Genomic DNA, 24193 nt, shown 5'->3' on the forward strand with positions numbered 1-24193 from the left:
TCAAGAAACGAATTATTCATGTGCAGATGTTTTACTATAAAAACATGTAAAACCAAAATCTCGATTAAAAAAGTTGCAACCAGTTACTCGCGATGAAACTTAACCCCATTATTGATTTTACAAGTGATAAAATGGGTCGACAAAAGACCAGTTTTAATCCTTATAACATTTAAACATAATAGTTGTATCTTGGTTTAATCAAGTGAAAAGAAAAATTATACAAAAGTACTAAAACCACAAACTATTCTCGATTATAACTTGATGAAAAAGAGTGTTGATTTTAGTGATCAAGTGGCTTCTTACCAAAGCCCAATACGCAAAATTCTGAAGTGGTACCGGAAAGTGGCAGTGGAATTAATATTTATTACCGCATTTAATACCGCAGTAGTCAATGCTTAGTTGCTAAATAATAGAAAACGTAAAAAAAGCGACAACCTATCCTTGAGTTCAGACTGGAGTTCGCGAAGGCATTTGCAAATAAAGAAATGTTGTAACTCTCACGACCAGTTACACCCAAAAATATTATCTCAGTGTACAAGATGTTACAAAATTTTAAGAAGAAGCATGACTAGTAGAAAGGCCGATAGAAAAGTTAAAAAAGTTAAAACATACTCTGAAGAATGTGATGGCAAAACTGCAATATGTCTAGTGTGCTTCAATGAAGCACATTAAAAAACAATTTTACTTATACAGGAACTATTATTGAGTAAAAACGTATTGTGCCTCAAGTTGCCTTATAGTATTGGAAGTCGTAAGTTGATAGTTTCTAGTAGAACGTTTTTATTGTTAATTACCTCCGCAAAAGTGAGTTATAGTATTTATAAAAAAATGGATGTAAATAATATGCCTTTGACATCTAAAAAAGCTAGATGTGAACATAAACGTAGATTGACCACTGCTGAATTACAATCATTGTTAGAAGCATCTGGCGAGGACGATGTAGATTAAATGAATGGTGGAAGTGACTCTGATTGACTCTGACGAAATATTTGCACAAAGTCGTTCAGAAAAATCGGGGATTGCGTTTTGGAAAGAGACAACACAAACAGAATTTAAGACTTTTCTCGTGCTTATGTTCCATATGGGGACAATTAAGATGAACCGTCTGAATGACTACTGGAAAAGTATGAGTAACTTCTATAATAGTGTTGACTTGACTAGATAATTGCTCATAGCCCATATTAAGAAATAACCGAATAGACAATCCTCACTTGTCAAAGAAACTAAAAAAACGTGAAGTGGTCTAAAAACTAAAAAGTCCCCTATTCAAACTGGTTTTTAATAAACAATTTAATAATATGTTAAAGTTTTTTTAATATACTCTAAAACTGAAAGCGCAAAGAATCGATTGCAAGTTACAAAATACTTGTAGAGTCATGCTGTTTGGACAAGTACAGTTGTTTAAATAATCGCTTTCTGTGATAAAAAAATTGAATAAATTGTAAAATATTTTTTGATCTGCTTGATATTTAGCACACTTTAATAACTCATCAATTGCGATAATTTCAAGTAGCTATATTACCTGTCGTTAGGCAAAAAACAAAGTTATTAACATTTATAAATTACTACAAACATAATATCTCAGAGTTTACGGTTTTTTGGAATTATCTCAATTATTTATGTATTTAAATGTGGTATTTCTCTACATAAAAAACTTTTTATTGTCTACAACTTTTATTTGAATTATTTTTCTTTAGAATGTATACAAAACGTTTTATAAGCAAAAAATTATTTTTTTTTTGCCTTTTAAGATTGTTTAAAAAAACAAAGCAAAATCAACTGAACGCCTTTACGAATTTTTCGTCGGCTACCCCTCATACTATTTAGAATTTAAATTTCTGTATAAGATTTTTTTAAACTATTTAGCGAGGTTCCGTGAACTACTTTCTTATGCTACAATTATTGGTCGATATTGAGATGCAAATTACATTTTTAATTAACTAATATTTAAAGATACGATTTCCAATATTTAACCTTGTTTATTGTACAAATTATGTAAAAATGTGTATACACATTTTGTACAAAAAACGTTTTTTGAGAACGATTTCCTGAATGGAAATCAAAATTTCAAACATTAAATAATTAAAAATGTGATTGTCATCACAATCACAACCAATATTGTTGACTTAATCCCATAAAAACCTAATATTTATCTTAAACTATTCACTGATAGCTTCGACTAAACAGCTTGGAAATTAAAATATGTAAAATATTCCCCTACACAACTCTCTGGGAAAAAATATCTAAATTGAATAAATATAACAACTGAACGTTGATATAAAAAACCTGTTGGTTGACCCCAGCCGGCTGAAACCAGCCGGCCGGCAGGTAGTTTCCCATGTCTTTATTTGAACTTGACCCAAACCGATCAATATTTTTATGTTTTCAAATATTATTTTAAGTATTGACACTGGCAACATCTATTGGCTTTACAATGATACCAAATACAGTAATTTTACCTCCCGAGGTTAAAATGATGGTTTGATGTAAAAAATTTAATATATAAAAAAACCGGATTATTGAAAAACCGACAACGGTGCCAACCCTACAAAGGTGCACTAAACGAACATACACGACTTATAAATAGAAAATGATAGCATTTCTTGGTGATGCTAAATTATTGGAACGTGAAAAGAGCATATATATATATATATATATATATATATATATATATATATATATATATATATATATATATATATATATCACATTAAAGGTGATGCTTACCAGAAATGCCAACCTAGATTGTTCAGTATCTCCAGACTGAAGTCTTCCTTGTTGTATCGAAGTTTGTAGAACGTTATACGCTTGTGTAAGATCTAAATATCCCGAAGGATACCCTTGCCTTAACCTGCTTCTTAAAATTTCACCATAATCGCTTTCAAGAGTTCTACAGGCATTGTTAATAATGACACATATACCATCTAATGATCCTGTAGATATTGATCTTCTTATGCATTTTCTTATAATAAAGAATGCATCATCTACCATACTAGAAGTCTGTTGTCCTGGTTCTAGATTATCCATTGTTACTGCTTTTGCCAGAGATTCATCCATATAGTATTGTTCTAACCTCAAGTAATTGCTTAAAAGGTCATGTTTAGATTGAGTTAAACCACTGTTCTTTATTAAGTTTTCTAAAGTCTGAAAAACTTTATCTCGATCTTCTTGATTGGGGATACCAACTTCTGCATCGTTCTACAAAGAGCAAATATATTATGTAATATCTGGACAACATTAATAAAAAATGTTTGACAAGAGAGTATCAGTGCAATATTTTAATTACAAGAAGAATATGTACCAAATATTATATAATTATGATTCCATAATGAAAGTGTAATATATATATATATATATATATATATATATATATATATATATATATATATATATATATATTGTGACGATTGGGGTTTATAGAAAATAATTTATAAGTTATATACTACATAATATTAGATATAAAAAAGTATTTGATTATTTTAAATAAGTTATATACTAGAGAAATTTACAAAAATATATTTATGTGAGGGCATTTTAAGAAATTAGCATATAATAATTGTAAAAAGTTGTATTTTAGTAATTTTAATGTTGTAAATAGATTTAAGTGAGCCATGTGCATAGGCAACCAAAAATACTCTCGAAGTGATTGACAGATAGAAATTAATCATAATTGGGAATATAAAGTGAGGTTATAATAATATATTGTTTGAATTGTATATTTTATTAAATTAGAGTGTTAGTTACTAATTTGAATGTTTATTCTGATCTGAAAAGCCTAAATGTCAACAAAATTATTAATGGAACATTAACGAATTCTCCAGAGTGTAGAGTGTGACCATTGTTTACAGTCGAACATTCTCGAAATAATGATTATGTCGGTGGATAGAACAGATATTTTTTTCGAGAACATCGATATCGAAGAAATAGAACAAATTGGAACATGATTTCTTACCAGATGGTTCTGGAATATCCAAAAAAGATATAAATACCCGTGATTTGGATTCAAGATGGAAGTTTTTAGTCAGAAGTCAAGCAGTTTATTATGAAAGTTAGTAGATTAGTTAGTGAAGTCAATTGTTCACAGTTTTAGTAAGTCAGTCAAGCAGTTTAATAAGAAATATGAAAGTTAGTTGGAGATAGTCCAATTGTTTAATATAGTGAGTTAAATGAAGATTAAAAATTATGCATATATTTAATGCACATTTATAATTATACACAAATAATTATTGAAGATTATAAAAGTATATTAGAAGAATATTGGATGGACATTGGAAGGAATTAAAATTATATTATGATTGGAGATTAGTATAAATCAACTTATAATAATTGCATATTGGTATATTTAAAAGAAGAATAAATATAAATGGTGTTTGCTGGTGGTGTATAAATGCTGGTGAAGAAAACTATATCTTAAATTGGTAGAAGCTGATAATTGTAAAAAGTAATTTCACAAAAACAAGGATAACCGAAGTACGAAGACATTCAGTGGTGATTAGAATCTATATAGTGGAAAACAGTTCATTTAGGCATTCAGTGAAAGAAAGGTACAAAATTTTGTTAATATAATTTAGTTAATGTCATAACAATTTCAATTTTGAAGATAGTTTGTTTAAATTTTACATTGTCTATAGAATTTAATTAGTTTTATAAGAGTATCAATTTAAAGATAGTTTATTTTAAATTTACATTGGCTAAGTTAGATATATATGTGTGTTTCATAATAGTTATAATAAAGATAATTTAAAAAAGTACTTACAAACTAATTCTTTGAGAACCGCGATAAAAACCCTATATATTATATTATTAAAAATACTCATTGCTCATCATTCAAACAAAAAACACATCATAACAATATATATATATATATATATATATATATATATATATATATATATATATATATATATATATATATATATATATATATATCTTTATATATAAAAATCTCGGGTCACTATATTTGTCCAACCTAATATTCAAAAACCACTGAACCGATTGTAATACAATTTTGTGAAAGTATGTTTTTTGGTCCAACTTAGAAGATCTTCGACCGTCTGTTACACATTACCTACTACAGCCAATTGGCTTATTGTACATCTTCCTTTAACATACAAGTCCTAGGGACTTCGACAGATCTGCTATTTATAAGCACTCTGCAAACAGCTAATAGACTTTCCATTTGGCTCTCATAGCAGCATCAAGTTCTGTCGAAGCTGCTTTAGTACGCTGAAGGATCGCTTGATTAAGATCATTAAGACCTATTTGGGATAGGGACAGAGTTCGCAACCGGGGTTGCCTCTCTACTCGTTCCATTTATATTTTTATTTGTATACTCAGAAGTCAGTCATATCTGCGTCCTCCTCTATGCGATCTCTTTTTGTCCCTTTATCCATTTTTATCACCTTTATCTATTTCGACTTATGGTAGCCAACTCGGAGGGTGTGCCAAGAAAAGTAATATAGAAATAATAAAGGCATTTCGGAATCAAGTACTGAGACACGTTGTGAATGATTCTTGGTACGTGAAGGACAGCGGCCTCCATAAGGACGTGGGTATAGATAAATGGGACTACAACTATCAAGAAGACGGAGGAAAGTCATAAAAGCCATTGACTTAGTATAAGTAACAATGAGAAAGCAGAGCATAGTGCTTCTGTGTGTGGTGCACGTTAACACTAGTGCGTTATTGAGTAGATTAGATTAAGAGAACATCATAGGGTAAACTATTGATTTTAAGTACTTTAGTAATTCAGGATAGGTTAAAATGCTAATTCAAATTATGCCTAGATTGTAATCGTAAATAAACGAAAAAAAGTATCAATTTTGTTCTCACTAGTTGGGATGAAATACTATCATGCACGGCAGTCCCCATACCGTACTATGGCATCATCATTATCACCAGTTATCAGCTAGATTCTGGATAAGATTATTTCTAGTAGTTATTTTTTGTGCAGTTATTTGTAGACCTTATTTAAACGGCAGAGTCCTGTCTTAAATTTTGGGTAGCGTTGGTAGGGTAGTCCTACATTGTTCATTTTGACGTCTAATTCTTGGTTTGCCTTTTGATAATCGAGATAAAACAGCTTAACTCAGTTTTATTTAACTTGGGTATCAGATGGCATTTTGTATAATTTACGTTAATGTCTATATCCACAAAACCAACAGTCGTCTTAAAGCCTAAGTCATTAGATCTGAGCAGCTTCGATTAAGTCTGAAACCTGCTCTTTCGGGTGAGATATTTTCAAGAATTTGTATAGCTATCATGTTTAAGATTTATCTATGCTATCCAGTTTATAGTAGCAGCTGGGATGTCTTATGGGACGATATCTTTTAACTTTATCGTAGGATTTACTGTTTTAATCAATGCCATATAATAAATAGACCCCGCAGCTTTCTATACTTGATATATAATCTGCTTGAAGGTATAATATTTACTGCAAAACTGGCGTGCTCGTTTATTAAAAAAAACTTAGTTAGAAAAATCATATTTAAATTATTTTAATAAAAAAAAATACATTTAATTGAAATTGTTAAGTATTCAGTATAATGTATAATAATTTATTTATTAAATAAACTAAACGCTTTCACTCGCTATCAAACTATAACCTAATGTTTCTAAAAGAATATACATTACAAAAATGACATACATGAAAAGTGATGATTAGCTTTTCGAACTTCCGCGACCACAAATAAGACACAAACATGCAAACACAACGTCTGTCTTAAAAAATTGTGAACTTCGTATCACAACAAAAACATAAATGTATTCATGTTTAGGGCACTTTTTACAGCATTCACTAAGTCTATTTAATATACGTCATTGGTTTTAATACAGTTGCCAGTTTTATGTTTCGAAGAACTGATATTATTGCTTCAGTGGTGAATTCTTTGGAGAGTTCTCAGTTATGTCGGCTGCTTGGCATAAATTACTGAGTTCCTATTTTTATACACTTTGTGTGTTTTTTATCAAATTCAGTCCTAGATAGGGACACTATTACACTAGTTATTTGGCCTTGAAATAAAAAGTGGGCTTTTCGAATGACAGCGGCACTTTCTACTAGTTTTTTAAGTATTCTTCAAGATTTTCTGCCATATTTTTTGAAGTCCATTGTCTCTATTGTTTTTATCAATTTATCTTTCCGAGTTTAATTTAGCGTTTGTAATACGTCAGTAGCCCCATATGGGTCACCATGCTCTATATAGGGATTGTAAAGTTTATTATATTCAATATTTCAGCCCGGTATATATTCATTACAGTAACCTCTTGCTATGAATTGTTTTGCAGCTTATATTACCGTACCCATAAATCTATCTTAGATTTTAGGTGTAGTTGGGACACATCTTACGACTTTAGCAAGTTCAATAGAGAATTTCAGCCAGACCCTTCATATATTATTGGACAATGCGTGATATTGGCTGTGTGATAAATTTCTTGTTATATGGATAGGTTCATTTTGAAAGTTTTGAGTTGAGAAATAAAGGTCTGGATTGTATTCCCTGTTCCACGCCGCGGAACTAAATATTCCCGTGTGTTTTGCATCCAATACAAGGCTAATGTTTTCGTCTGCCCACTCTTACAAGTGTTTTACCGTTCTGGTAATTGAATAGCATTTCATATAAACTGCCGGATAATGAAGATACGGAAGTGCTATAGAGGACCATTGCATTTGTTGAGACTTGTATCCTCTTCTTCTTCTTCCTCTTTAATAAGCAATTCTGCTTGTTCATCGGTGGATTAATACCTCTATGAAAGGTTGTCACTCCATCTTTTGCACGGCCGTCCGATACTTCTTTTGCCGATTGGTGACTTATCTCTTACTATTTTGACGACACGGGTCTCCTCCATTCTGCTTATGTGATTATTCCATTCTTTTTTTCTATTTTGTGTCCATTCATTCATACGCTGTACGTTACATTTTCTTCTAATGTCTTCACTTCTCTTTTGATCTCTCAGCGTATTTCCTGTAATTCTTCTCAGTACTTTTATCTCTGCCGTTTTCAGTAGCCTTTGCGTTGTGGCTGTGTCGGATCTTGTTTCTAAGGTGTATGTCCTTACTGGTCTTACCGTAGGCGACTTGTATATGTTAGGAATTGTGAGTTCTTCAATTTTTATTACGATGATTTGAATATTGCCATTGGTGCTGGTGTCTACCAGTCAGGCATTTTTTATGTTATTACGAATGTATGTTATACAACCATATATACGATGATATGTTACACCAAGAATTTCAAATCTTGGTACTCTGCCTCTATATTCTAGATCAGTTTTATCAGCTACATGAGTTTCCTGAATAGCCACATCAATGTTATTTTTTCACAGATTCTTAGATAGTGCCTCACACTTTGATCGGCCAAGTCTCTCTGTGTTTAGTTGGTTTGGTTCAATGCTCCTTGTCATATATTTCTGAGAAAAACTATTTTTTGTAATTGATTCTATATATATCGAAGATCTGTAAGAGATATATTAGCCGACAACCGTCACAGTAGCTCATTTAGCGTTTCCCTAGAATGATTTTAAATAACAAATAAGTAATATAGGTGATAAAAATGAAATACTTACTATAACTTTTCTTTGAATAAATCTAAAATAAAGTTCAATTCTAAAATGCATCAAAGTAATCTCTCCAATAAGTATGTCCAGATCTTTGGGATCTATCTTTTCCAATTTATTGAAACTCGAACTGGACGACATTCTGGACAAGTCATTTATAATTTGAATCTTTTTTTGTATCTGTCGTGTTTTCCCCCATTCCAACAATACTCGTTTAGTTTGGATATCACACTCTTTTTGTAAAATGGAAATTGCCGATATTAAACGTCCAGGGCCATAATACGTTTCCAATAAAGGCTGATGGGTATCTGTTATCCTTGCTAGACCTTCATAAAGCAAAGTTAACGTATCAGCGTAAATTACTGTATGTCTTTTATCAGAGGGCGGTGTATTGATGGCAGATTTCAGATTTTTTTCTGCAGTTAAAGAAACTTTAGTCCTTAAATAATTACAAAACTCTTTTATTCCTTCTTCATGTAATCTGGAAACATATTTAGTTTATTTAGACTATATACAATACTTTCAGAAAGGATTAAAAACAGGGATAAAAGGGCAACCTTATGTATAATATTAACATCGCAATATTAACAAGTGAATAATTAGAAAAACAAAGATTAAAAGATTCAAAATTCGCATAAAACTGGTAACCACACACTCAATGCAAATGGTCATAAAACAAAGAGAATTAGAATAATATAAAATGTTTCGCGAAGAACACTATGATCTGATGTGCCATCTCATAGGAAAGAATGAATAGATAGATAATAATTGGAGCTCCTTTAAAAAAAATAATACTAATTAGGTGGAAAAATATAGCCAGATGCATCAGCGCCTAGAGATTGGAGAGGACGGATGTAAAAGAGACAATAAAGAGAATAAATAATAAAATATAATGTGATAGAAATTGATGAATAAATTAATGACAACAATTGTTTCAACAGATACCATTCTGTAAAGTAATAACTTACTAGAACGCACCAAATAATAATATTAATAATAAAATAAACCTGTGGGAATTTTTGTCAATTCTTCTATAAGGCGCTACCCCTGCGAATCTGTGACACTATTTGGGTGCCATTGGGGAACTAAATCTGCCATAGACAATAAAGAGAATAAATAATAAAATATAATGTGATAGAAATTGATGAATAAATTAATGACAACAATTGTTTCAACAGATACCATTCTGTAAAGTAATAACTTACTAGAACGCACCAAATAATAATATTAATAATAAAATAAACCTGTGGGAATTTTTGTCAATTCTTCTATAAGGCGCTACCCCTGCGAATCTGTGACACTATTTGGGTGCCATTGGGGAACTAAATCTGCCATAGACAATAAAGAGAATAAATAATAAAATATAATGTGATAGAAATTGATGAATAAATTAATGACAACAATTGTTTCAACAGATACCATTCTGTAAAGTAATAACTTACTAGAACGCACCAAATAATAATATTAATAATAAAATAAACCTGTGGGAATTTTTGTCAATTCTTCTATAAGGTGCTACCCCTGCGAATCTGTGACACTATTTGGGTGCCATTGGAGAACTAAATCTGCCATCTGCCAATAGGTATAAAATGCACATGCATGAAAATGGTGATTAACAATTTATGTTTAGGGTCGCTACATGGGAAATGCCAGGGCACGTCTGGAGCCGGCGCTGGATGTAATAGCATGTCGGACGTCGGTGGCAGGGTGTTGACGAGGTAGACCCCTGTCATACAATCAGCTGCAGTCCAACAACAACAACAGCCACAAGCGAGCTAAACATCATCAAGAGCATCACCCGCTGCAGATGCTACGCCGGAACATCAACCTGGGCCTATCCAAGCGAGACGACCAAGGCAACGCCTGAAATAGACTGTGTACATGAATAAAAAAATTTTGCGCTTCGATTACAAAGTAACAAACTTCGGTCAAATATTGATCTGCTGTAAACAACATCTGTATGCCGAATTTTACAAAAAGTACCTAGAAATAAAAGTATCTAAACAGTGAGTGGCAGATCAATACAGGGTAATTATAAGAACCAATTTTATTCTTTAGACCAAACAAGATAGCATCAGGAGCAAAGTCGAACGGGAGATTCATAGCCAAGAGATAATTGTAGATCAAGTCCCTAATGAAATGCATAAAAAGGTTTCTCAGCTTGCCATACACGAAACTTAACCTGATAATACGCAGCAGGATAACAATGAGTTGCACGATAGCCTGGTAAGCGAAATGGCAATGCCATACAAGAGTTTAATGGAACAAACTCGCTTAGCAGACCAACGCTAACAAAAATAAACTCTTTTATGAAACTAGTTGCGCTGTTAAAAATTGTGAATAGTAAAGTCCTACCCAATTACGTCGCCATAGCACATACATTGGAATATTTTCATATACTGATTTACTGTGCAGCAACAGCAATTGCTAATGTTATAGGCATTAAGATCTGAACACAGCGAGTTACAAACATCGAAAGGACTGATAACAGAATTACACCGTGGGAAAAGCAACTGCTGAGGAATATTGAATTATTGTGTAGGGATATTCCTCAAATTAGGAAATACATTCGAGGGATAAAAAGTATAAAAGTAATTAGAAGAGCTGAAGAAATAATGACACAAAAAACAACACAGTCCTGGAGTGCCTGAATATATTAAAACAAAACTCCGTTTCTTCTGGCCGCCTCAGGAGATACAAGGTTAGTAACAATCGGAAATGAGACAATACACTTTTTGGAAACGCAGAGAAGGCGTTCTATAGAATACTTAATTCTACTGTACAAAGTGCCAATGTACTGTAAAAATCATGTTATTTCTAATGAATATAGGAGAGCAATTAGAAAAACAGATTGCTAATTTAAGAACTAATTTTCAGAAGCAGTCGTAGACATATATGTACTTACAATCGCGCGATTTTCGCAGAAGATCACAACTTGACATAGATAAACTGAGACAACCAGAAATTTGCATAAAGCATATAGCGTCAAACTATTGGTTGACATCAGAAAAGATGTTTTCTAAAACAGAAGGTTCTATACCCGTCATTCACGATCAGGCTATTCTAACCACAAACTATCTAAAATATATCGTCAAAGACCCTCAAGCCTAAGAAACCATACATCTTATTGGATGCTCCTGCCATTTTCTGCAACTGAATATAAGGAACCACATAACTTACTAGGAAAGATTCATCAGGAGAAAGCTAACCAAATGTGACTTCTCTAAACTAATAATCAATAAGTCTCTGACCATGCCAATGTTTATTTAGGATAGTATTTATAAAGGTGAAGAATAAATTTGCTAAGTAATGTGTACTTTTTGAATCAGCTGATATAAGCCTTTTAAAATATATCCAGAAATACTCAAATTAAGCATGTAAGAACACAGTTAACACTTGTACCCAATTAAAAACATAAATTTACATAATGCAGATCCTTACCCCAGTAACGGAAATATTTTAAAAAATCTTTCAATGGAAACTAAATCTTCAGTGTTTACTGCCTCCGTAAATTTATGTGCAACTATAGCTCTAAGTTGACTGGCAGCATCTTGTAGAGTTCTTACTGATTTCAACATATTTGACACATTATCCATATCATTTGCTGTTCGTTTAAGCAATAACTGATCCATGGAAAGGAACCGATGGACATGTGCTGCTCCCTTTTCATAGTCAGAGTCTAGAATAGCAGCTTGCACTCCTTGTGAACATATTTCCAAATCTATTAGATCACTTACTCTTGCTTGACACTCATTGACACGACTCTAAAATAATATTTCTCTCAATTATACTATTTTTGGCAAGGATAAGACCTCATTAAAATCATGACTTCACCATCACTTAGGCCATATTCAAAAGTATATAACAATTAATATTGTGTCTAATAAAAGGATAAAACTATAGTAAATATATCTCCATAAAATAAAACTATCTAACTAAACAAAAAGTAACTAATACATAAAACTAAAAATTAATGTCTTTGGTGACTGCTTAAAGAAATTAACAAATGACAGAAAAATTGATTCTTTTTTATATAAAAAGTAATGTAGCAGTCTCTAGGAATAAAAACATACATTTCAGTCACTTCACAACTTACCAAAACGTAAAAACGGACACTGACATTAATGAAGTGACAAATAAAAGTTGATATCTGATATCTCATGGTTTACTGTCATTAGTGGGCAATTATTTATATATGGGCGTATCATTGATGTTTTCGAGAAAGGTAAAGTGGAGATATGTTATGACTTTAAGAGCTTTTTATGGTGCTATATTTATTATTATTTAAATCAGATTGGATCAGAAAATTAAATTATATGGTGACTCTAGGTCGATGACATTGGATAAAATTTAATACTTGAGGAGTTACATGTCTCCCTGCTCGGTTTTTAACACGTGGTTCTTGACAGTTAAAACGACACAGACCAACTGGCTGAGGTGACAGGAATATAATTTAAGAAGACAGCTAAACATGACGAGGTATGGGTGTGTTCCGCGACTAATGTAATTTTTTAAAGATTATAAAATTTTTATTTTGTTGTAATAATACCTAATATCTTATTAATGAACCTTTAGTTAAAATTAAATTTGTTTAAATGATAAAATTTATTGCCTTAGATCTGAAAATCTCTATTATTGAAAAAATAACAAGTGAGTTATTAAATTAGTGGATTTAATGTATATATATATATATATAATTTTAAGCGATGGTATACAGCCAACTACTGGGATTTTCCCATTAATTTATATATATATATATATATATATATATATATATATATATATATATATATATATATATATATATATATATATATATATATATATACATATAAGGCTATGATGACAAGTCACATCGTTTGTCCAATAAACTAACGACGCCATCTAGGAAAGAAATCTGAACTACCACCATTTGACATTTCAATCAAATTTTGTTCTTCAATCGATACGTTTAATTAATAATACTGTATTAATTACATATTAATGCACTCACCGGCACGAAAAACAGAGCACTTGTATTTTTAAAACAAAAACTTTAAATTTTAATTCTTTAAACTTTTATTATTATAATAACGTAAACGCAAATGAAACAAAATCTTTTAAGTAATTTCTAATAAAAATTTAACTTTTGAATAAATAACTTTTTCAGTAGATAATAATTTAAAAATTACGAAAAAAAAAAACGTAAGTAGATGTTGTAACAAAATGATGCCCAATTAATGAGAACTTATATCATATGTCAGGACAAACTGGTTTTAATAATGAACATTTCCTCCACGTGCTCGAATTATTGCCTGAATTCCCCTTGGCACACCTAAAATCAAATGAGAAATGTCCCGTAGAGGAATAAGTTCCCATTAGTCTAAGAGGGCTTCGTGTAACTGATTTATGGTTAAAGGGGCAGGAACACGACGTCGTATCCTTCGTCCAAACATGCCCCAAACATGTTCGATTATGTTTGTGTCTGGACTCAATGCTGGCCAACTTTCAAAATATGTCACAAGTAAATGATTTGCCTAACCTTAATAATAAATTTTTAGATCTAGTTTTCTGTACTCAGAGGGATGCAGTTGTGTCGATTTCAACTGATATTCTATTGAATACTTCGCAACATCATTCAGCTTATACTATATTGTTACATGCAGCCAATTTAAATTTGTTTCTTAAATATGATGTCTTCTATCATGATTTTAAAAAATGTAATTATCAAGTTTTAAATGAATATTTAGCCTCAATTTCTTGGAACAAGGTATTAGATTAATCAGATATAAATTGCTGCTTAGAAAATTTTTACCATATTTTATATAATGCCATCAATATGTTTGTTCCTATCAAACTGTTTAAATCAATAAACTTTCCAGTTTGGCTTTCGCGAGAATTAATTGAGCTTGTCATACAGAAAAAGAAAATAGCTCACAGGAATTTTAAAGCATGAGGCAACTCATATGAGGAATTTTCGGTGTTAAGGGAAAGATGTAAATCATTACAAGCAGTATGTTATAAGAACTATTTAGAGAATATTCAAGCAAATCTTTCAAGTAATCCCCACTCTTTTAGGAGGTATGTTAGTAGTACATGTGGGTCTAGTGCTTATCCTAATGTAATGTCTAATAAAGGTGGGGATGTAATAGCTCAGAATAGTGATGAAATAGTCAACCTTTTTGCCAGTTATTTTTCAGGTACATATATAATAATAGTGAGTATAATGTACCTAATTTTAAATTGGACTAAGTATATTGTGGATTTTCAGATTCTGAAGTTTAGTCTGACTGATGGTATACCTGCAGCACTTATTAAGCACTGTACTTTTTCCCATTGTAAACCTTTACAACAAATTTTCAATTTATCATTGTCATCATCTGTATTTCCACAATATTGGAAAAATAGTTTTCTTACACTTATCTATAAATCTGGCAATCGCGAGTGTGTTAACAATTATAGAGGTATAAGTATTCAATTAGCAATCCCGAAACTTCTTCATAAATTGGTTTCAATAAATCTCACCTGGGCTCGCAGAAACATAATTATTGATGAACAACATGGATTTTCTAACGGGAACTCAACAGTAACAAACCTTGTCAATTACCAACAATACCTTGTTGGGTGCATTTGGGAATAAAATTCAGGTCGACAGCCTTTACACTGATTTCTCAAAGGTCTTTGACCAGGTTAATCATAATCTTTTGGTCCACAAACTTCATGCATCTGGCTTTGGTGACCCCATTGTTAATTGGATTAAAAGTTTTCTGATGGGACGTGCACAGCAAGTTTGTATTAACAACTACATTTCAAAGGAATTCATTATGTTCATTAACGATATTGGTAAGGCTATCAAAAACTCACACTTCCTGTTATTTGCTGATGATCTTAAGTTATTTCGTTGTATACATAATAAATTGGATAGAGATCTCCTGCAAGATGATGTAAATAATATATGTTTATGGTCAAAACAAAATGGTTTAAGCCTAAATCCAACTAAATATTCTAGTATTTCATTTGTCGTATAAATAATCTAATAGCTAACAGATATGTTCTTAATGATGTACTCTTGGATTCAGTTACTGAGATAAGAGATTTGGGTGTATTATTGGATTGTGCATTGACATTTAGAAGCCATTTTTTTAAAATTAAGGAAACAGGATTTCGTAATCTTGGTTTTATTTATCGTAACAGTCATGATCTTTCACCTATTGTACTCAAATTATTGTATTGCTCTCTGGTACGCTCAGGTCTTGAATACTCTGTTGTTTGGTCCCATTTCATCAAGTATACATTGATGGATTGGAGAGCGTTCAGAGGAAGTTTCTAAGATCTTTAGCTTTGAAAGCACATATTAATATAAAAAATACTGAAAATTATTTCATAGATTATTCTATAATAATGTCTCAATTTAACATTGCAACATTGAAGAACCACAGGTTGAGAGCTGATATGTTATTTTTGTTAAAAATTCAACACAATACATAGAACTCGACACACTGAACTCTTTTATATTCCTTTTCATAGGACTGAAATTGCTCGTCATTTTCCCTTGTCAAGAATGCTCAGCTCTTGCAATGACCTCCTATTGGATCCTTTCTGCCCAAACATTAATGCTTTCAAAAGGCAACTTAAGAATCAAATTATTAATCTAGATATGTGATATATTTGTTTTAACTTTTGTGATTTGATATACTGTTTTAATGTACAAATTTTAACTGTTTACTTGTTTCTTTGTTATTGTTTTGATGTTTATTGTACATGATCTTTACTTTTTTACTATTTGTTGTATTTTATTGTAAATGGTTCTACCGTTGAAAAAAAAAATAAATAAAAAAACTAGATGGCGCCCGTGAAGTTGTAGGCCTGTTGCAGGTCTACGACTGTTTAAATTTACTTCTCCAAGCCTTCATCCAATTGTTCGTTCACTAACGTTAACATTCCAGATGTACTGAAGTTGATTTCGGATTTGTACAGCCGTGGCACAACGGTCTCATAGACTTTATAAGAGGATGAAGCATCATCACGGGCACTAGTTCTTCGTTCGAGACCGGTTCCAGGTCAACTACTGTAAGCTCCGGTTGCCAAGAAAAGTGTAAAAATATGGTTATTACACTTTTCAAAATATGGTGTAAAAGGCTGGTTTTATATGTGGGTCGATTTCCTAAGATGACTTTATGCAAAAAGTTCAGCGACTCTCCAAAACTGACTTTTATTTTGTTATGAAAGTTGTAATAACAGATTAAAATATTATTCTGTTGTCGTCCTAGCCTTAAATAGAAGGAAGACAGAAAAACTTAAGAGGAGAGATTGTAGATGCAATTGATTTGATTGAAGAATTGTGATATTTTATAAATATTTACATTTTTTTCTTATTACAGTGTCTTGAAAAAGGAATAGAACCATTCCAAAAGCTAGACAAAAAGTCATAAGAGTGTTTCATTAACATCCCGGCCAATTTTCTGACTGCAACCCTAATAAACTGTGTTGTTTGTATATATATATATATATATATATATATATATATATATATATATATATATATATGTATATATTTATTTTTATTTATTTATTTCAACGGTAGAACCATTTACAATAAAATACAATAGTAAAAAGTGAAGATCATGTACAATAAACATTAAAACAATAACAAAGAAACAAGTAAACAGTTAAAATTTGTACATTAAAACAGTACATCAAATCACAAAAGTTAAAAAATATATATATAAAAAAAATATCACGTATCTAGATTAGTAATTACATTCTTAAGTTGCCTTTTGAAAGCATTAATGTTTGGGCAGAAAGGATCCAATAGGAGGTCATTGCAAGAGCTGAGCATTCTCGGCAAGGGAAAATGACGAACATAATCAGTTCTATGAAAAGGAATATAAAAGAGTTCAGTGTGTCGAGTTCTATGTATTGTGTTTAAGTGTACATTGGCTAATAACGAGGGACAATTAATAACATTGTTTAGAATTTTTAACAAAAATAACATATCAGCTCTCAACCTGTGGTTCTTCAATGTTGCAATGTTAAATTGAGACATTATTATAGAATAATCTATGAAATAATTTTCAGTATTTTTTATATTAATATGTGCTTTCAAAGCTAAAGATCTTAGAAACTTCCTCTGAACGCTCTCCAATCCATCAATGTATACTTGATGAAATGGGACCAAACAACAGAGTATTCAAGACCTGAGCGTACCAGAGAGCAATACAATAATTTGAGTACAATAGGTGAAAGATCATGACTGTTACGATAAATAAAACCAAGATTACGAAATCCTGTTTCCTTAATTTTAAGAAAATGGCTTCTAAATGTCAATGCACAATCCAATAATACACCCAAATCTCTTATCTCAGTAACTAAATCCAAAAGTACATCATTAAGAACATTTATGTATACAACGAAATAACTTAAGAGCAAATAGCAAGAAGTGTGGGTTTTTGATAGCCTTACCAATATCGTTAATGAACAAGTTAAAAAACAAGGGACCACAATGAGACCCTTGTCGTACACCAGAATAACAATGGAATTCTAACATATAATTGTTAATACGAACTTGCTGTGTACGTCACATCAGAAACCTTTTAATCCAATTAACAGTAGGGTCACCAAAGCCAGATGCATGAAGTTTGTGGACCAAAAGATTATGATTAACCTGGTCAAAGGCCTTTGAGAAATCAGTGTAAACCTGTCAACCTGAATTTTATTCTCAAATGCACCCAACAAGTATTGTTAGTAAATGACAAGGTTTGTTACTGTTGACTTCCCGTTAGAAAATCCATGTTGTTCATCAATAATTATGTTTCTGCAAGCCCAGGTGAGATTTATTGATACCAATTTATTAAGTAGTTTCGGGATTGCTGATTGAATAGTTATACCTCTATAATTGTTAACACATTCGCGATTGCCAGATTTAAAGATAGATGTAAGAAAACTATTTTTCCAATATTGTGGAAATACAGATGATGACAATGATAAATTGAAAATTTGTTGTAAAGGTTTACTAAGGGAAAAAATACAGTTCTTAATAAGTGCTGCAGGTATACCATCCGGCCCTGAAGAATATGTAGTTTTTAAACTCATAATCCCCTCGAAAACATCAGTCAGACTAAACTTCAGAATCTGAAAATCCACACTATAGTCCAATTTAAAATTAGGTACATTATACTCACTATCATTATATGTACCTGAAAAATAACTGGCAAAGAGGTTGACCATTTTATCACCATTCTGAGCTATTACATCCCCACCTTTATTAGACATTACATTAGGATAAGCACTAGACCCACGTGTAGTTCTAACATACCTCCAAAAAGAGTGGGGATTACTTAAAAGATTTGCTTGAATATTCTCTAAATAGTTCTTATAACATACTACTTGTAATGATTTACATCTTTCCCTCAACACCGAAAATATCTCATATGAGTTGCCTGATGCTTTAAAATTCCTGTGAGCTATTTTTTTTTTCTGTATGACAAGCTCAATTAATTCTCGTAAAAACCAAACTGGAAAGTTTAATGATTTAAACTGTTTGATAGGAACAAATATATTGATGGCATCATATAAAATATGGTAAAAATTTTCTAAGCAGCAATTTATATCTGATTCATTTAATACCTTGTTCCAAGGAATTGATGCTAAATATTCATTTAAAATTTGATAATTACATTTTTTAAAATCATGATAGAAGACATCATATTTAAGAAACAAATTTAAATTGGCTGCATATAACAATATAGTATAAGCTGAATGATGTTGCGAAGTATTCAATAGAATATCAGTTGAAATCGACACAACTGTATCACTCTGAGTACAGAAAACTAGATCTAAAAATTTATTATTAAGGTTAGGCAAATCATTTACTTGTGACATATTTTGAAAATTGTAGCAAGTGCAAATAATATTTGCTGGAGAGTGATGCGGACACACAACTGTAACACCATTACTAAGATTATATATATATATATATATATATATATATATATATATATATATATATATATATATATATACATATATATATATATATATATATATATATATATATATGTGTGTGTGTGTGTGTGTGTGTGGTGTGGCCTAGGAGGACAAATTTGTTAAACTTCCCGTGCTCAAATCGATATCAATAAAGTGTTATGATCTTTTCTGTCTATCCCAGCCTCATTAGACACTTGGGCTGATACAAATTCAAACTCGGAAAGTCCAACGAATGTCTCCCAAAACTTCACTACAACAGTAGTTAGCTTACAAAGGCGCCACCTGCTTTGGCGACCGTGAACGAAAACAATATGACAATCGCTAAAAGATTAAATCTTTTAGCGAAAGCTGCTATCGCTTTATTGAATTAAATGGCCAAATATATGGCATAGGAGGACAAATTCTGAGGATGAATTATATATATATATATATATATATATATATATATATATATATATATATATATATATATATATACATATAAAGATTATCGTAAAAACAAGTTAATAAAGGATTTCTAAACTTGTGATACACATTATGTCTTCTCCTTGACAGAAAGCTTTTTGATAATGTATGAAACAAGCATGAATGTTAACATTTACATCCCTGCATTTCTGAAAATGGCTACTCTCATACTTATTGCATCTCTAAAGCCATATTGTGTTCTGTCTACGGGGTTTTTCACATATCCAGTATATTATAAGTAAGGAAAACTGTTCCCAACGTTTCAGGATTGACTTATCTAGTAAAATTATATGCTTTTGATGTTTTTGAAAATTATTCTACACTTGCTTAACTCAGAAATTCATTTATACTATCTACAAATCACAAATTGCTAAATGTCTTGAGATGGTTACAAATAATAAATGCACCTCACTTACCCTTGCTGTGTCTAAAGCTCTTATTTTACCACTAATTTTCTCTGAAGATACTGATATTTCATTAACAGTATTAACTAAATCTTGTGCTTCATGTGTAATAATGTTTAAGGTGGGTATTAACTTGGCTATTCCTTTAATTTTATCTTCTATAAAAGTTTTCTGATTTAACATATTGTTTAGGTCTTGAATTAAGTTTTCCTATGAGAAAATGAGCCTGTGTAATACACTTAAAATAAAAATTATTAAACAAATAACAATAATTACCTCTTCTTCCTCCAGCTTTTTAAGCTCCAATTGGTAACTTTTTTGTAGTTGGGCATATTTTGATTCTGTCATAATTTAATCCAAAATTATTTTCTATTGTCTCTTTATCTCCACAAAATTATTTGTCCGTTTATATCCCTACAAACAGAAAAAATACTGTTTTGTAGACGTGACAAAACAGTAAACATAGGTTATGTTATTTTATTTACATACTACAAATGTCATTTATGTCATGTCTGTCTAGGGTCTAGGCAGTGTTGCCAAAAAAGTCTAGGAAAAATCGTCAGAGTTCTATTTGGTTCTATCCAGAGATATGTAAGAGAGTTCTATCAAAGAATATAGAGAGACCAATGACGTATAATATATAGACTAAGCAGTTCCGTATTTTCCCTATATAATAGGGTGTCCTAAAGACCTCCGCTCAAGGTATGTTTACCAGAACAGCGGCGTGCTCATTTCTATTTTAATGACAATAATTATTTTTTTAATTAAAATTAAATATTTATGAATTTTTTTTGTGTTCTCGTCTACAAGAGAAAAAATTATTTTTATAATGTTTGTAAAGTACATTACCTGAATTTTAATCATTTTAACAACAGGAAATATTGAAGTTTTGCTTAAAGATTAAAAATTCTCATTTTTTAAATTGTATTAAGGACTATTGATTATTATTTAGTGTGAAGGAAATTTTGATAAATAAATCTAATCAGGTTTGCATTTTTATTAAGTGTTGCGAGTCTATTTAGAGAGTTGAAATATTGCTAGAAGTCTATAAATAGTAAGTGAAAATTTATATCACGTTCATATCACTTTTCAATCAGCTGTGTTGGCATCTATGGTTGATTTTCTTTTTCTGAAGTCTGGCGGATATTGCCCTAGTGTATTTTCGGTAATTTATCTTATTTCCCAATGTGCTTGACAATATTTTGTATGTGGTGTTCAGTAACATGATTCCTCTGTAGTTACTGATATCCTTCGGTCTCCTTTTTTAATATCGTTGATGACCCTTTCTCCACTACATCAGTATACTTTCTGAGTTGCCTGTATTTTTTACCTATTAGTTTAAGAATCCAGTGCATCAAATTGTCTTCTTAATTTTTTATTAATTCATTTTTTATCATTTCCTGGTGGTTTTCACTGTTGCAATAATTTCCTTGTATAAAGCAACTTTTGAAGTTTCTTCTTTTTCTTCTTTTGGCATCATAACCCTGGATGGGTCTTTGCCTGTCTGGCTATGTCATTCCATTCAGATCTCTCTTGTGCCCTTCTTCTCCATTGTCTTATGTTCATTGTTTTCAGGTCGTCTTCCACGTCATCCAACCATCTCGTTCTGGGCCTTCCTTTTTTTCGCCTTCCTATGTGCTTCCATTGTAACATTTTCTTTGTTGTTTTTGCATCGTTTTGTCTCTGCACATGTCCCAGCCATGACAGTCTTTGACTTTTCACAAATCTTACAATGTCATAACCTTCATTTAACTCATTAACCTCGTCATTTCTCCTGATTCTCCATGTGCCATCTTCCTCTTGTACCGGGCCATATACTTTCCTCAGTATTTTTCTCTCGAATGTCCTGAGTTGGGCTTCATCTTTTTTCATCATGTAGTATCCTTGTAATAATACGACAATTACGGTAAATAGTTTTATTTCAACACGGTTGAAATGGACTACCTAAGAAGAGCTTGCCGTATATCAAGAGTAGAACGTATACCTAATTCTGAAATTAAAAGAAAAACAGATAGAGTACATACAACTTCTGAAAGAATAGAAACTAGACAGTTAATATGGTATGGACACGTACAGAGGATGGACGACAACAGATGGCCAAAAAGAGCTATGGAATACAATCCAAGTAATAGAAGGAAACGAGGAAGACCAGCCAAGTCTTGGATACAAGGTGTTATGGAAACCATGAAAGATAGAGCCATTGATGAAGACACCTGGAGAGATAGAAAAAGATGGCGATCGAAATGCGGGAAGCGGCAGAAGCTGTAGGATCCCCGCTTATATATATATAGTTTTATTTTACTAAAATACCCGCTAAAAGGGTGAACACAAATGTTTATATTTTTACAGCAATTTTACAAGTGTCCTTTTTTTAGGTTGACAGCTGACGGTTGCCAGACAGCCGTCAGCTAACACCCTAAGGTCGGGTTCACACTGTCTAAGCTTACGACACTACAATACCTCCCCTCACAAATTCAAGCGCTGGGGTGGTTTAATATTACGCTTTGGTCGTTCACTTATATTAACCTGACCCTTTTCAGTTGTAACTTCAGATGCAGTCTGAGGATAAGGCTGATCAGCTAAACTTTCATTGATTTTAATTTCTTCCTGTCCCAGAGTCTCATTCGTTTGAGAATAGGACTCGTTTATTGACTCGTTTAATAACAATTTTGGTTGAACATTCAAATGTATAGCACTAGGCCCCTGTTCGCCACTTGACCACTTATTTTCAAGACCTTCCCTATAAACTTTTTCAACCTGATCCTCCACTACATCCGATTGATTCCGCCGAATTTGATTCAAATGCCTCTTCCAAATCAAATTCTCATGAATCAGTTTACACAAATAAATCCTATCATTTAAAACTTCATCTATTACACTCTCTAACCATATTTTTCTATTTGGATTTCGATAGTCCCTGCACCAAACTCTATCCCCCTCTACAAAACTATCTTCTCTTTTTCCTTTATAATTTAAAATTTGATTTTCAGCTTTTTCTTTTGATGAAACCCCTTTTAGAGACAATAAATCTAAACGTGTACGTACCTTAGTTTTAAACATCATAAGTAGATGTGACAGGTTCGTTCTGGAGCGGAAGTGACGTCACACGTCGATCGTCAAGCGTACGTATCCTCATGGGTCAAGGCCACGCCCCCCTCGTGACGTAGGAACGTGCCTAGGGTCTCGAGGCCACGCCTCTCGACCAATGGTGACGTAGGTACGCCCCTTGTCTATAGGCCATGCCTCTCGACCAATGGTGACGTAGGTACGCCCCCACGTAAACGCCTGACCAATGGTGACATAGGAACGCCCCCACTCGTGACCTTAGAAGATATCCTCGACCAATGGTGGCATAGGAACGCCCCCCTCGTGACGTAAGAACATATCATCGACCAATGATGGCACAGAAACGTCCCACTAGTGACGTTAGAGCATATCCTCGACCAATGTTTGCATAGGAACGTCCCCTTGTGACGTAAGAACATATCGTCGACCTATGGTGACACAGAAACGCCCCACTCGTGACGTAACAACATATCCTCGACCAATGGTGGCATAGGAACGTCCTCTCGTGACGTAAGAACATATCGTCGACCAATGGTGACACAGAAACGCCCCACTCGTGACGTTAGAGCATATCCTCGACCAATGTTTGCATAGGAACGTCCCCTCGTGACCATAGAACATATTCTCGACCAATGGCGGCACAAAAACGCCCCCACTCGTGACGTAACGTCATATCCTCAACCAATGGTGGCATAGAAACGTCCCCTCGTGACGTTAGACCATATCCTCGACCAATGGTGATA

The 24193-nt window shown here is 32.2% G+C and overlaps 1 protein-coding gene across 1 annotated transcript in view; it reads right to left on the bottom strand.

Moving 5' to 3' along the window:
• Positions 1-20884, bottom strand: part of Cog4 (conserved oligomeric Golgi complex subunit 4) — a 50814-nt gene extending 29930 nt beyond the window's left edge. Inside the window, exons 1-5 of the mRNA XM_072545846.1 lie at positions 20661-20884; positions 20397-20594; positions 11992-12314; positions 8560-9031; positions 2728-3198 (exon numbers count right to left, since the gene is read on the bottom strand). Coding sequence (XP_072401947.1) covers positions 2728-3198; positions 8560-9031; positions 11992-12314; positions 20397-20594; positions 20661-20732 — 1536 coding nt within the window. The 5' untranslated portion in view covers positions 20733-20884. The remainder of the gene's footprint in view (positions 1-2727; positions 3199-8559; positions 9032-11991; positions 12315-20396; positions 20595-20660) is intronic.
• Between the last annotated feature and the right edge of the window lie 3309 nt (positions 20885-24193).

The sequence above is a fragment of the Diabrotica undecimpunctata genome, chromosome 1, assembly GCF_040954645.1.
Source record: "Diabrotica undecimpunctata isolate CICGRU chromosome 1, icDiaUnde3, whole genome shotgun sequence".
NCBI classification, from domain to species: domain Eukaryota; kingdom Metazoa; phylum Arthropoda; class Insecta; order Coleoptera; family Chrysomelidae; genus Diabrotica; species Diabrotica undecimpunctata.